Here is a 13658-nt window from a genome sequence, read left to right on the forward strand (position 1 = left end):
GTGGTCTCCCTGCCCCCCCCCAGATGGCAGAGCCCAGAGCTGTCCAGCTGCTTTAAAGGGAGGAGGAAAGGAGAAGGAAGGACACTGATTATCTTTCAAAAATGGTATCATACTCTTGTCATCTTCTATTCCAGGGGAGCTCTTGAACATGGCACAAATCAGGGTGGTTTGCTGCAAGTTCATAACGGCAAAAACTTGGAAATATCACATATGTGCCTGAATCTTTTATAAACAGCCAACTCAAATATAGAAATGTTTCCTGGATGACTAAGTAGCAGTTAAACTGAGCTGGAGTAGGTTTGTATTTACTGGCCAAGGAAGATCTTTAAGACATAATGGCGAGTTAAAAATGCAAGTTGCAGAATGGTAGATAAAGGATGATACTGTTTGCAACACAGTTGGTCCCCTATGGGGAGCACCCAGCCATGCAAAAGTTTGGAAGTGCACCCCCATGTGACTGCACTGCCCAGGGCGTGCCCTGCCGAGAGACTCCAGCAGCCTTACAAAGAAAATCTATTCGTGGGTTACATGTCTAATAGAAAATGTGTTTAAAGGGGAAATAATAAAGCGTCTTCTGCTGACCATGTACTTGGAAGGTGACAAGAGGTAGGGAGCACTGGGCACTGAGGTTTACTGCCAGGCAGGCAGGAAATAAGCACTCCAGCCCCACATGCACCCTCCAGAACTGAGGTTCATGCCACCAGCAAGTGCTGCATCCAGACTCCCGAACGTCACTGTTGGCCCTTGGCACCCCATGGCACATATCTGTTCATGTGGCACACATGGGGGTGCACAGGACACAATTCCAATTGGCAGCTTTCCTTCTGACACGCCTACCCCTTGGGCTGTGTTCCAACCCCAGGTGAGGCAGTGGATTGGCTACTCTCCCCAGTTTGATGCCCTGCTGGACCACATGACGGACAAGGAGACACTGGTCATGTACGCCTAGCTCCGGGGCATCCCCAAGCTCCACATCAGTGCCTGTGTGGACCAAATTCTTGATGATTTACTCATGTACACGTACGCCGACAACCTGGTGAAGACCTACAGGTGAGACTTGGGGCTCCCTCGGCCCTTCCCCCTCCGGTAATAAGATGTGTTGTGGTTCTTCTCAGTTTTGAGGGGTAGGGCAAGGCGTGTCAGCTCCGTGCTTGGGGTAGTTTTGTGGTCCATGCCACTGCGTGGATTTTTGGGAAGGTGGCCTCCCTCCCCTGTAAGAATGGGTCAATGGCCTGGGCTGCCCCAAGGCACAGCTTCCTCTTGGCCCCAGGCAGTTATGTGGCTGAGGACGGGCTGATGCACCATTGGTATTATTCTTCCTATCGCTTCACAAAGGGCTTCTGATTTCTGGTAGACTTGCGTTTCAAGCACACACCACCTTATCCCGCTCTGTATGAGGCATCTGAGCTGTTGTTCTGCTGAGAAGCCTGGGGGATTCCTCAGTCTTATGTTGCCAGTGATCCTAACCCAACTCCAGTTAACTTAAACAAAGCAAGGCCGCACATGTCCGGAATCCCAGGCCACCCCTCGAGTTGTGCACAGCGCCCCTGCAGGCTGGCAGCAGTACCCCACTCCCGGGACAGGGAAGTCAGAGGCGGTTAGATGATGTTGCCCTGTCTCTTTCTTCTGTTGACTTCGGTTTCAAGCATGTTTTTGTGTTTCCTTGCATCTTCTGATGATTAAATGAGTTAACACCTGGGATGTTTAGAACAGTGCCTTGTACATTGTAAATGCTATGTGTTCATTAAATAAAGTTAGCTAAAACGGCCCTATGGGGCTTTCCTGGTGGCGCAGTGGTTGAGAGTCCGCCTGCCGATGCAGGGGACACGGGTTTGTGCCCCGGTCCGGGAAGATCCCACATGCCGCGGAGCGGCTCGGCCTGTGAGCCATGGCCGCTGAGCCTGCGCGTCCGGAGCCTGTGCTCCGCAATGGGAGAGGCCACAACAGTGAGAGGCCCACGTACCTCAAAAAAAAAAAAAGGGCCCTATGCTCTTACCCCCCTAACATCCATAGAGACCCTCAAAGGAGATTCATGGACCATGTGCTCACCCTGGACCTATGCCTGTGTCCAGGGAAATGGTTTAGATGCTGAGTGGACAGCCAAGTCACAGTGCACCCCTGAGGGAGGGTGGTGGGCCATGTTACTGAATGCCCCACCGTGGGGCGTGAGCACTTTCTTAATAGAGAAGTAAAAAGGGGGGAGGATTGTACTACTGGAAACTTAAGATTGCCAATCACCCAACTTCTCCCCCTCTGCCCCAGCGGTGGCAACAAGCGGAAGCTGAGCACCAGCACTGCCTTGCTTGGAGAGCCCACAGTCGTCTTCCTGGACGAGCCATCGTCCACTGGCATGGACCCCATGGCCCGGAGCCTGCTCTGGGGCACCGCTGCGAGGGCCTGCAAGTCTGGCAAGGCCATTGTCATCACCTCCCACAGGTAAAGCCAGGACCGGGGCTGAGGGAGGGGTGGGCCGGGAGGGGCTGGGTGGAGAGAAGACCTGTCAGCATCTGGTGAAGAGTCTGTGAGGAGAGTCCCCAGGCTTTACCTTGTGGGCCACACCCTGAGCATGGGAATCAGGAACAGCCTGATCTGGGCATCAACACCTTCTCATCTGCACAAGCCTTTGACGTGGATGGTGGGCATCAGCACCTCCCAGCCGTTTGTCAGGCCTCCATCCCCTCTCCCCAGCATGGAGGACTGTGAGGCCTTGTGCACCTGGCTGGCCATTATGGTGCAGCATCAGTTCAAGTGCCTGGGCAGCCCACAGCACCTCAAGAGCAAGTTTGGCAGTGGCTACTCCCTACGGGCCAAGATCTGGAGCGACAGGCAGCAGGAGGCCCTGGAAGAGTTCAAGGCATTTGTGGACCTGACCTTCCCAGGTATGTGCTGCTGTGCAGAGGTCATCTGTGCATCTGTCCATCCCTGACCCCTGGGACGAGGGCCATGATTCCAGGAGCCTGGGCCGCCCTCCCCTGGCCATCCAGCCCGGCCCTCAGGGGGACACTGTGCAGGCAGTGTCCTGGAAGGTGAGCACCAAGGGATGGTCCATTACTACCTGCCTGGCAATGACCTCAGCTGGGCGAAGGTGAGCACATACCTGGGCATCAGAGGGAGCACACCTCTGATGTCACCCACTTTCTGGTGTTCTCTCTTTCAGGTGGAAGTCTTATTCAGTGCTGCTGCAACATTCACATGGATTTCATAGAAAATAAGAATGTTTGAGTTGGAAGGGACCTCGGATATCAGCTCCCCCCACCCCCTCATTTCACAGAGAGGTGAGCGGACCCAGAGAGGGGACACCATATGCCCAGGGTCACACAGCAATCCAGGGACCCAGCTGGGGCCTCTGCCTTCTGGCACCACTCACAGCCAGGGTCCCTTTCCCTAAAATCACAGAGAGCTCAATTCTGTAGGACTGACTTCTTGAGAGGTGGTCTGGGAGCAGCTGAGAGGTAGGAGGAGAGAAGAGATTGACAAGTTTGCGAACTTAAAGCACCATTTTTCAATATTTGGATTTGTGGGGCTCCATTTGTTCTCTGCCCTGGCCCACGCGAATGTTAGGGGTGAGCCTGTATGTGGCCCTCCGTCAACCCATGATGTGAACATGATTATTATCCCATTGCCCAGAAGAGTAAGCTGAGACTTAGAGATATCCAGCAACTTTCCATGGTCAACAGATGGTAGAGCCAGGATTCAACTCAGGCAGAAGTTCTCAAAGTGGAGTCTCTGACCAGGAGCATCCACATCATCCAGAAACTTGTTAGAAATGCAGATTCTTAGGCCCCACCCCAAACCCATTGAATCAGAAGTCTGGGGGGTGAGGACCAGCAATCTGTGTTAACAGGTGCTTCTGATGCAGCTCAGGCATGAGAAGAACTAAGCTAAGCCTGTGAGCTCAGACCATCCGGCCTGAGTGCAGATGGATGTGGCCGTGTACCTTTGTCCGAGAAGTGCCCTGCCCAATAGCCTTTCTCCCTGCAGCATGGTCACACCCGCCCCTCTACAAAGCCCCAGTCGGCTTCTCCTTTGCAGCTCAGCTCTGGGAAAGTGGTGTCTCCCTCCCTTCTCAGCTCAGCTCTGGGAAAGTGGTGTCTACCATCCCTGCCCACTCCCTACCTCCCCTCACCACTCACCAAAAGTACAGCGTTGTCACATGCCTGGCTGCCACACCCACTCAATCCATTTTTCCTGTGACTTCTCTGAGGCATCTGTGTCCCCTGCCCCCTTCTCCCCACTGCACCAGGCCCCCCATGGCCCCTCATCTGCCTCCTCTGTAGGCTCCTCTTCCTTTCTCTCCGAGTGGGGGATGCCTCACGCTCCCAGCCTGCTTCACTTTTCCCTACTCTCCCCTCTGCACCCTGCTACCCTTGAGTTTCTTTCTCATTCACCCCAGGCCTTCAACTGCCATCTTATTCCAGTCAGGAACTTGCCTGAGCTCCCAAAAATCTACTCTTCCAGTGAGTTCTCTCACCTTCCTGAAGCCCAATGGGAAATGGGCTCTTCTCACACCTTCTGGGAGTGACTCATCACCCCTCTGAGCCCAGGGGCTCTTACTGCCAGGGCAGTGGGTGGGGGTGACGGATGGCATGGCTGCAGCAGAGCAAAGAGAAGAACGCCTATTTCCTGATAAACAAGAAAACTTTACCTCTGAATAAATAAAAAGAGTGGTAAGGACATAGGAGCAAGATAGAGGACAACTGAGAGACTGGTCAGGGTGCCACTTGGACTCCACAGACACGCAGTGTCACAGGGGAGCGAGAGCGTGACTTACTCACTGGTGAAGCCAATGCCACCAAAATCTAACACAAAGAGTGTACCTCTGCCCTGGGGAGACCAGCAACAAAGAAAGTAACAGTGCAGGGGGAGGACAACAAAGTACCAAACTGGGAAACAGTAACCTATGGAAACAAAGGTGAGGTGAAGAAGACTGAAAACCCTTAGGGGTCCTGTGGATTCTCCTGTCCTCTGGTGTGGGAACGTGGGGCATCTGGGGAGCAAGTTCCAAGCTTGCTCTGCTCTACCCACTTCTCTTCCCATGCACATCACCCCTGCCCCTCCTCCACCCCCAGCTTCCAAGGCCTCATATCCCATGCTGTGATCATACGTTCGTCTCCTGCTCCAGACTGGCATGGAGCCTTGGCACCATGGCTCCTCTGTGTGTTCGGCTGCTGAGCACAGACCAAGTACCCTGAAGGGGTTCAGCGAGTATAAGTGGTAGCGGGACAGAGTGCTGTCTGAGGCTGTGGGGAAATGGGAGAGGAGAGTCTTGACCCAGATTCCCCGGCTTCTCCAGGAAAAGCCACTCTGTCCTCTTCCATCAAACACTTCTGCCAGTAGACTGCATTTCTTTCCTTGTCCGAAGGTCTCATGAAAGAGGTGGGATGTGAGCTGGTTGCAGAAAGACAGAATCGGTGGGCACTGCCTAATACCTGAGTAAACAGAACGCTCAGCTGTGGCTGAAAGCAGCCAGTAAAGCAAGCAGGTGTGCACTTCTATTTTAGTTGGGCTCCCAGGTGACCACGAGGAGACATTGGGGACTGACAGGGGACGATATCTAGTCCAAGTGAGAAGGTGAGGGCTTGCCCTGGGCAGGGATGGAGGAGGGGTCCAGGGTGAGCCACGTTTCAAGGGAGGAAGGAGTCAAACGTGTTGGATGAGTCAATGAAGATTTCGAGCACCAGGTCTCTGGACTCCACTTTCTGCATTACGATCTATGCCAACAGCGACTCGGCCACCGAACCAGGGGTCTCCTCGCCTGAAGCAAGGGCTGGAAGAAGGGCGTGCGGCCTCGGGGTGCGGGTCGGAAAGGTCAGGGCTAGCCTCGGTGAGGCGCAGCCCGCGGGTGCCGGCCAGCCTAAGTCCCCGCTCCGAGACCCCGGGCTCGGAGGCGCGGCCGGTCCGCTCAGACCTTCACTGACAAACCATTGCACGCCGTGGCCTCCGGTCGCCGGGACCTCTTGCCGCCGAGTCAACCACAAGGCCTAAGCCCAGAACAGGCCAGGTCAACGCAGGCCGGAGCGGATTCAGAGACGCTGCTGCAGCCAGGCCCGGAGCCACGCTCCTTAGGGACACTGGCCAGGGCCGGGGAGGCGGGGCGGCCGCGCAAGCTCTACCAATCAACAGCCGGCGTTCGAATTCGCATCCTGGCGCGGCCAATCGCGAGCGTCCGAGCCCGAGTGGGGGGGAGGGGGCGGGGCCCGGCCGAACAGTGGCGCGCGCCCCCCCGGGCGGGCCAATGAGAGCGCCTGGTGCATTTGAAAACTCCGGCGGGCGGCGGGCGGGTCTGCGCCTGCGTGGGGAGTCGCGCTCTGGGCCGGCAGGCGGCACTGGCAGAGGTATCGGCGACGGTAGCGACGGTAGCCACGGTTATGGGGAGCGGAGGCGGTGAGCGCTGGGCGCGGGGCGCGGCGGGGCGGCCTCGAGACTGAGCAGGGCTGGCTCGAGCCCTTTTGCCCGGGGTGCGTGTCTTCCCGGCGGCGCCCGCTCGGCGCGTGGTTTAAATGCCCGGGAGCGCCCTGCTCCGCGTGAAAGCGGTGAAAGCGGCGCGCGGGGTCTGCCACCTGTCGAGGGCCGTGAGCGCCGCTCAGGTTTCCGTGGTTATTATCGTGGCTGTCCTGGAGGGGATGAGAAAAATGCGGTAAAACGCAGGGATCGGTCGCCCTGCGTGTACGCTTGGCTTTCGCAGCATGTTAATTGATGATGGGAAGACCCAGGTGAAGAGCGAGGGGAGGGGGGCAGGAAGAAGCCCTGAGGAAGGAGTCGTGCGGGTGGGAGAGCAGCCACCTCCTGTCGGGACTGGAGGAAGGAACGGGTGGGAAACCAGGTGAATTGTAGGTGATGGGCTCCTCCTGCCTCAAGCTCATATGTCGTCTGCTTAGAGTCAGCAAAGACTTGCTGAAGTTGAAGTTGGAAGGACCTCCTGTGGGGAGAGAGGACACTGAGACTGGCTGGGCAGCTCTGACATCCGCAGAGCTGGGACAGGCCTGGCCTCCAAGTCCACCTTTGGCTTCTCTGCAGGGTGGACCCTCCTAGTTTGGACTTGAAAACCAGACTGTTCAAGTCCACAGATCCTTATTAACATTATGCATTTTAGTACTGTGTGCAGATAGAAGCAAAGAGATCAGTAAGGGTCAAGGCGCCTCCCTGAGAGTGAAATGCAAGGCTAACCATCATCAGCGTTGGCTGCTTTTTCCCCCTTCCTGGTTGTCAGCTGGGCTCTGGATCAGAAGGTTTCCCAATAGCCAGGTTACATGATTACTACTCACCATCAATGTTTATTGAATATTTGAATGAATGATGATGTCTTCTGTACCACTACTGCTCCTTTATTTAATCTTTGTTTAGGACTGTAAATATGGCTGGGGCAGAGGACAGTAACTGTTAAATCATGTTCAGATGTAACTTTTCATATCAGCACAACTCGTTTCCAACACATCACTTAGACCATTCTGATTTTTTTTCTTAAGTGATCCACTGTAGGTGTGCCAAGTGTTTCTGTTATCCTACAAAGCGGAGAATAAGAAGGAGACCCCGAAACCTAACGATCTTGAGTCTCCCTGAAGATGTGCTCTTTCATATCCTGAAATGGCTTTCTGTTGGAGACATCCTCGCTGTCCGAGCTGTAAGTTGTCAGATGAAAATAGTGTCAGGCCTGGCATCATTGGTTATATTGTACCATGAAGGCTTCGTGTCTTAAATGTCAGAACAAAAACTTTGGCTACAAATGAGGGTAGAGGAAACAACGGTGATATTGGTAATAGATGCCTAAGGTTGTTCTGATTGCAGGAAAGCTAAAACGTAGGACAGCAAGGTTTGAGTCTGCTCATTGTAATGTTTATTTTGACAGAGAAAATACCCTTTTATGGCAGTGAAATTTGCATCCCTCAAGAAATAAGATAGCATTAAGAAGAAAAATAGTATTTTCTTGAGGACGAAGCCCATGTAATATTCAGCACTGAAAGGGACTCTGGGAGTTATTTTGCAGATTTCAGAACTGAAGCCTCACTTTGAGTGATTTAACCAAGGGCATACAGCAAATTAGTGGGGGAACACCAGTAAGAACCCACTTCTCTGACTCCCAAACCTGCCTCCATTGCATTCATAATATCCATGGGTGCTGAATTTCCAATGGCAGTGGAAGCTTTAGCACTTAAAATGCTCACCTGTGCTCAGGGCCCCCTGCCTGGGCACTTCCTGCTATCACCCAGGACAGAAGTCCTACCTGAGGCTGCTGTCATGTGTTTCAGTCTTTTCTGAGAGCCCCCATTGACTTGCAGGCCTCAGCTTTGCTCCCACTAGCAAGACCCTAAGTAGAGGAGCTCAAAACAGATTTCTGACCTACCTGTTCCCATTAGAGTTGATTTCCCTGATCCTTGCAGGTATTATAGCATTATATCCCCTTTCTCAGCCTAGGTGCTTATTCCCCCTTCCAGGACCACTGTCCCCATCTTTAGAGCCACAGAGAAAGTTGTTTCTGGGCTCTTTTCTCTATTCAAAGCAATTGTTAGTTACTTTGATACACAGAGGCTGGGCCTTTACTGCTAGGGTGGGGAGGGAAACAGGAGACCCTACATCTGTCTACACCCTGTCTTCAAGAGCTCCAGAAGCAGGACTTCTGGGAGATCCCTTGATTAACCACCACTCCCCCTCTTCCATTGTTCTTCAGGTTCACTCCCACCTGAAGTACCTGGTGGATAACCATGCCAGCGTGTGGGCATGTGCCAGCTTCCAGGAGCTGTGGCCTTCTCCAAAGAACCTGAAGCTCTTTGAAAGGTATCCCTGCACCCTGAGAAGAGCGTGGCTTTCTCCCACCTTTGGGCCTCCCTGCTATGCCAGTCTGTGTCTCAAGGCCTGACCTGGGAATGATTTTCCTCTTGCTTGTTGCTCCCGCCAACACCTTATTCCCCAGGGAGTGACTGAGGGCTGTTGACCTCACCCATCGAGTCACACAACTTCCAGCACAGTCATGGGTCATCCACACCACCAGCACAGGCCTGACTCTCATTAGTCACAGCAGTGCTTCTGAAGGGTCCACTTGAGCTGTGACCCATTGTGTGTGACTCAGATGCAGGTCACCTGCATGTGGAAACTTTCCTCAGCCGTCTTCTTTTGGTCAGAACAATGCGATTTGAATCCTATTACATTATACTCATTGGCTGATCCCACCTCCCCGGCCAGGGTTGGGACCTAGAGGAAGGGCCGGAGGGGCTGCAAGCTGCAGTATGCCAGTGGTCACAGGCAGGCTGCCTGAGACATAGTCCACCATCCACACAATTTACCCTTTTAAAGTGTACAACTCAATGGTTTTTAGTATGCTCACAGAGTTGTGCAATCATCAACACTATCTAACTTTAGGACATTCTCATGACCCCCAAATGAAGCCCCATAACCATTAGCAGTCACTCCCTATTTTCCCTATAGTAACGCAGACCCTATGCAGCCACTAATCTGCTTTCTGTCTCTGTGGATTTGCCTTTTCTGGACATTTCATATGAGTGGAATCATACAACATGTGGCCTTTTGTGTCTGTCTTCTTTCACAAGTGTGTTTTCCAGGCTCATCCATGTTGTAGCATGTCATGGATAATTGATATTTAGCTGCATTGCCAAAAATATTTTCTGTTCAGAAAATAAGTACTGTAGTTTTAAGTGCTGTGGTGGAACATAACCTTTATGGAATAAAATCATGTGATGTTTCATGTTCTTAATGTTCTAGGGCTGCCGAAAAAGGGAATTTTGAAGCTGCTGTGAAGCTGGGCATAGCCTACCTCTACAATGAAGGCCGTAAGTCCTCGAGGGGCTGGTGCTGGGGCTGGCCTCACCCCACTTGGTACTGACATTTTAGAACAAGCACGAGGGACTTCCCTGGTGGTCCAGCGGTTAAGACTCTGTGCTTCCACTGCAGGGGGCGCAGGTTAGATCCCTGGTTGGAGAACTAAGATCCCGCATGCTGTGTGGTGTAGCCGAAAACAAGAAACCTAATAGAACAAGCATGAGCTCTTGCCCGTGTCAGCAGTTTAGTCGCTGTTCTTGCTGTGTCTGGCTGTGCACCGTCCCCACTGGGGAGCTTGTGCCAGAGGTGTCCTGCTCAGGGACCCATGGATGAAGTTTGATTTTGTAGTTTGGGGGAGTTGCCTCTTTGTTTAATGAACCATTAATTTCGGTTGACAACGAGTGACTCTGAGCAGAGACTCAGAATGGGGGCTACTCAGGCAAGCCAGCCCTCCCTGGCTGCCTAGTTAACACCGCAGCCCATGCGTAGACCCCAGCTTCTCTCCTTGGCCACAGCTCATCTGAGGAACCTGGGGCAGTGGTCAAAGCATGCCTGATGCCAAGTGTCAGTAACACAGGGAGCCAAGGCTCCAAGTGGGAGGCAAGTACAAACAGGTCAAAGCCAGCCTGGTACCTAGATTCCTTCACCCCTAAGGGGCAGGTGCTCCTCGAAAGAACCTGGTGCGGCCCTCTCTCCCAATTCCTGCCTGTATGCTGAGCACACTAAGGAGCGAGCCTGCAGTTCATCCTGTCCCAGCTCCCAAGATGCATAAAGACTTGGGTATAGTCGCCATTTTTCTGCTTCTAAAAGACCTGGCGTCTTACTGAGAGGTCACCCTGGTCACAGCTGGTTGACAGGACTGTTGGACCTGCAGACGATGAGCAATCCTGCGCCCACCCTCCTGTCAGATGGCTTTGCCCAGATGAAATTCACACACCACTCAGCTCACCTGTCTAATGTGTACAGTCCAGTGGTTTGGGTATCTTCACAGAGTCGTGCACCCATCACCACTCAATTTGGAGCCATCATCTCATTACCCCACAAAGAAACCCCCTACCCGTTAACAGGGGTCTGAGCAGCAGTTCCCCACAGGAAGGAGGGTGGGCATCTGATGCCTCCACGTGGGGGGGACCTTCCCAGATCTTCGGAATCCAGGCTGCTGGGAGGGGCTGCAGGGCACTTGGTTCATAAAACATGGGAAGAAAAGGGAGGAGCCCCCATCCCAGCTCTTCTGTCCTAAGACACCAGCAACTTCACGTTGTAGCGGCTTAAGGCTTTAAACTTTCCAAAAAGACTGGGGAACTTCCCACACCCCTCCTCCAGAGACATCCGGGCTGTGTTCTGTCCGTCTCTCCAGTGTCTGTGTCTGATGAGGCCCGGGCGGAAGTGAACGGGCTGAAGGCCTCTCGCTTCTTCAGTCTCACGGAGCGCCTGAATGTGGGCGCCGCACCCTTCATCTGGCTCTTCATCCGCCCACCTTGGTCGGTGTCCGGAAGCTGCTGCAAGGCCGTGGTTCACGAGAGCCTCAGGATGGAGTGCCAGCTGCAGAAAGTGAGTCCTGGCAAGGGATGCAAGTAGGGCAGGCCGTGCTGGGCGGGCTGAGCCCCGTAGGGTCCCGGGAGGTGAGAAAACTTTGAGGGGAGATGCTATGGACCATGTAAAGTCAGGGACCCGAGAGCAGTGGAGGCATAGAAAACAGTGCGGATGTGGGAGCATCTGCTAATGACTAGCAGGAGAGGAGGCCTCGGAGCCAGGGTCAGGGGAATCGGGTGAGGGGCTGGGCTGCAGACAGGTCAACTGCTGGAAAGGCAGGACTGAGGCTCTGTGAAGCAGTTGGCGGAGGCCTGGAATCAGGGAGTGGTCCTCTGCACAGAGGGGCTGGGCAGGGAGCAAGGAGGACCCACACACAGAGGGACAGTCCCCGGGAAGCTCTGTCCGCTAACAGTCACCCCTCCTCCTCCACCTCCTTTCTCTAGACTCACAGAGCGTCCATACTGCACTGCTTGGGGAGAGTGCTGAGTCTTTTTGAGGTGAGTCCCCTCCACCATCCCACGGGGCCCTGCGTTGTTTGACGTCCTGGCCCGGGTGAGCACGCAGGGCACAGCGGGTCTGCATTTTTGTGCTGCTCGCCTTTCTGGCAGCTTCAAGCACCAAGAATCAGGAACTGCGTGAAAGGCAGCAGAGGGGGGCTTCCGGGATTCAAAGCCAAGATGAGCCCTGTCTGTGAGGCTGTGTGGAGCCAGGAAGAGTGTCTGAGCGGGACAGGACCCCGGGTCTATTTGTTTCACGGCTCTGCTACTGGCGGCTCCCTCCCACTACTCACGCAGACCTCTCTACTTAGTGAGCCTTGTGATTCGGGAACCCCGTCTGCAGCAGTCTTGGGGGAGGTGGTGGCTCCTGGTGCTAGGTGCTCTGACAGCAGAAGGGAGGGACACTTAGTATGAGCGAGGAGCTGGAAGACCTTGGGAAACCCTCCCCCGTCACCGTCCGGGCAGTGCCCAGAGCCGAGTCCAGCACAAACCTTGTGCAGGAGGAAGCAGGGCCTGAGGGCAGAACTCATGGGCTTGCCTTCACGAGTTGGTTGTCAAATTGTGTATCTTCAGAGAAGTTATTTTTACTCTAATGTAGTTAACTCATTTTATTAAAGATGAGAACAGTATATGTGGTTACTTAGAGGTACTTATTCTAGGATGAAGAGAAACAGAAGCAGGCCCGGGACCTGTTTGAAGAGTCTGCTAATCAGGGGTGTTTGACCAGCTCGTACCTCCTCTGGGAAAGTGACAGAAAGATGGATGTGAGTGGGCCTAGGTCTGGGGAAAGAATGGATTATGTTGGCCAAAGGCACAATCTCCAGAGTAGCCCTTGGACAAGGTTCTGCCACCGCAGCCGGGGTCGCTGCTGGTCATGGGGCCGCTTTCAGCACTGCCCCTGAAACGACCACCACCATTTGGGGGATAAAGGGCTGGGAAGAAAGCACAGCTGGGGACCCTCTGGAGGTGTCAGGGGGAACATTTAAGAAGACTATGGGTTGGTTCTGAGTTTCTCCAGAGATATGGCCATGTAACGGCATGGTGACTCTCCCATTGACAGATGTCAGATCCCGGACGATGCCTCCACAGCTTCCGGAAACTCAGGGACTTTGCTGCCAAAGGCTGCTGGGAAGCACAGGTGAGCTGGGAGCTGGCCTTTGTCTTGACACCTCCTCTCGTGGGGACCGTGGGGGCAACACTGCCAGGTTCCCACCCAGGACGAAGTAAGAGTGGCCCAGGGTTTGGAACTGAATCTAAGGGAGTTCAGCTCTAGGGTGTGTGGGGAGGAGAGCCCAGAAGCACTTTCCTCACCTCTGCCCGTTGCATCTAAGACAGCCAGCCACTTAATTTCTAAGTGCCGTGGATTACATCTGCATCAAAATTTATACAGCTCCCTAAAGTTGGCCTGTAGGGAAAGCATCTTGGCTACAGAACTTAGAGCTCCTTAGAGCAGATGGGTGTGTGGAATGCTGTCCTCTTCTCATTATCTGACCTGCTCACCAGGTTGTCCAGTGTTGGAACCAGGATATCAGGGGTCTGTAGTTGGCGTTCTCCAGACACTCTCCCTGTGCAGCTGTAAAGAAGTCATTATTTTGGGCTTCCCTGGTGGCGCAGTGGTTGGGAGTCCGCCTGCCGATGCAGGGGACGCGGGTTTGTGCCCCGGTCCAGGAAGATCCCACATGCCGCGGAGCGGCTGGGCCCGTGAGCCATGGCCGCTGAGCCTGCGCGTCCGGAGCCTGTGCTCCGCAAGGGGAGAGGCTGCAGCAGTGAGAGGCCCGCGTATGGCAAAAAACTAAAAAAAAAAAAAAAAAAAAAAAAAAATTTTTTTTAAAAAAAAAAAAAAAAAAACTCCCTTTC

General features: G+C 53.8%; 2 protein-coding genes across 2 annotated transcripts in view; both read left to right on the forward strand.

Moving 5' to 3' along the window:
- The window catches only part of LOC112409464 (ATP-binding cassette sub-family A member 17-like), a 77403-nt gene extending 71164 nt beyond the window's left edge, over positions 1–6239 (forward strand). Inside the window, 5 exon segments of the mRNA XM_024759614.1 lie at positions 863–1050; positions 2263–2436; positions 2689–2879; positions 3012–3085; positions 5907–6239. Of these exon segments, the coding sequence (XP_024615382.1) occupies positions 863–1050; positions 2263–2436; positions 2689–2879; positions 3012–3085; positions 5907–6239 (960 nt within the window).
- An 83-nt stretch (positions 6240–6322) lies between these two features.
- The window catches only part of CCNF (cyclin F), a 19892-nt gene continuing 12556 nt past the window's right edge, over positions 6323–13658 (forward strand). Inside the window, exons 1-8 of the mRNA XM_024759779.1 lie at positions 6323–6384; positions 7467–7621; positions 8666–8772; positions 9715–9782; positions 11129–11322; positions 11748–11801; positions 12461–12565; positions 12862–12939. Of these exons, the coding sequence (XP_024615547.1) occupies positions 6369–6384; positions 7467–7621; positions 8666–8772; positions 9715–9782; positions 11129–11322; positions 11748–11801; positions 12461–12565; positions 12862–12939 (777 nt within the window). The 5' untranslated portion in view covers positions 6323–6368. The remainder of the gene's footprint in view (positions 6385–7466; positions 7622–8665; positions 8773–9714; positions 9783–11128; positions 11323–11747; positions 11802–12460; positions 12566–12861; positions 12940–13658) is intronic.

The sequence above is a fragment of the Neophocaena asiaeorientalis genome, unplaced genomic scaffold (genome assembly GCF_003031525.2).
Source record: "Neophocaena asiaeorientalis asiaeorientalis breed wild unplaced genomic scaffold, Neophocaena_asiaeorientalis_V1.1 scaffold254, whole genome shotgun sequence".
Classification (NCBI taxonomy): Eukaryota; Metazoa; Chordata; class Mammalia; order Artiodactyla; family Phocoenidae; genus Neophocaena; species Neophocaena asiaeorientalis.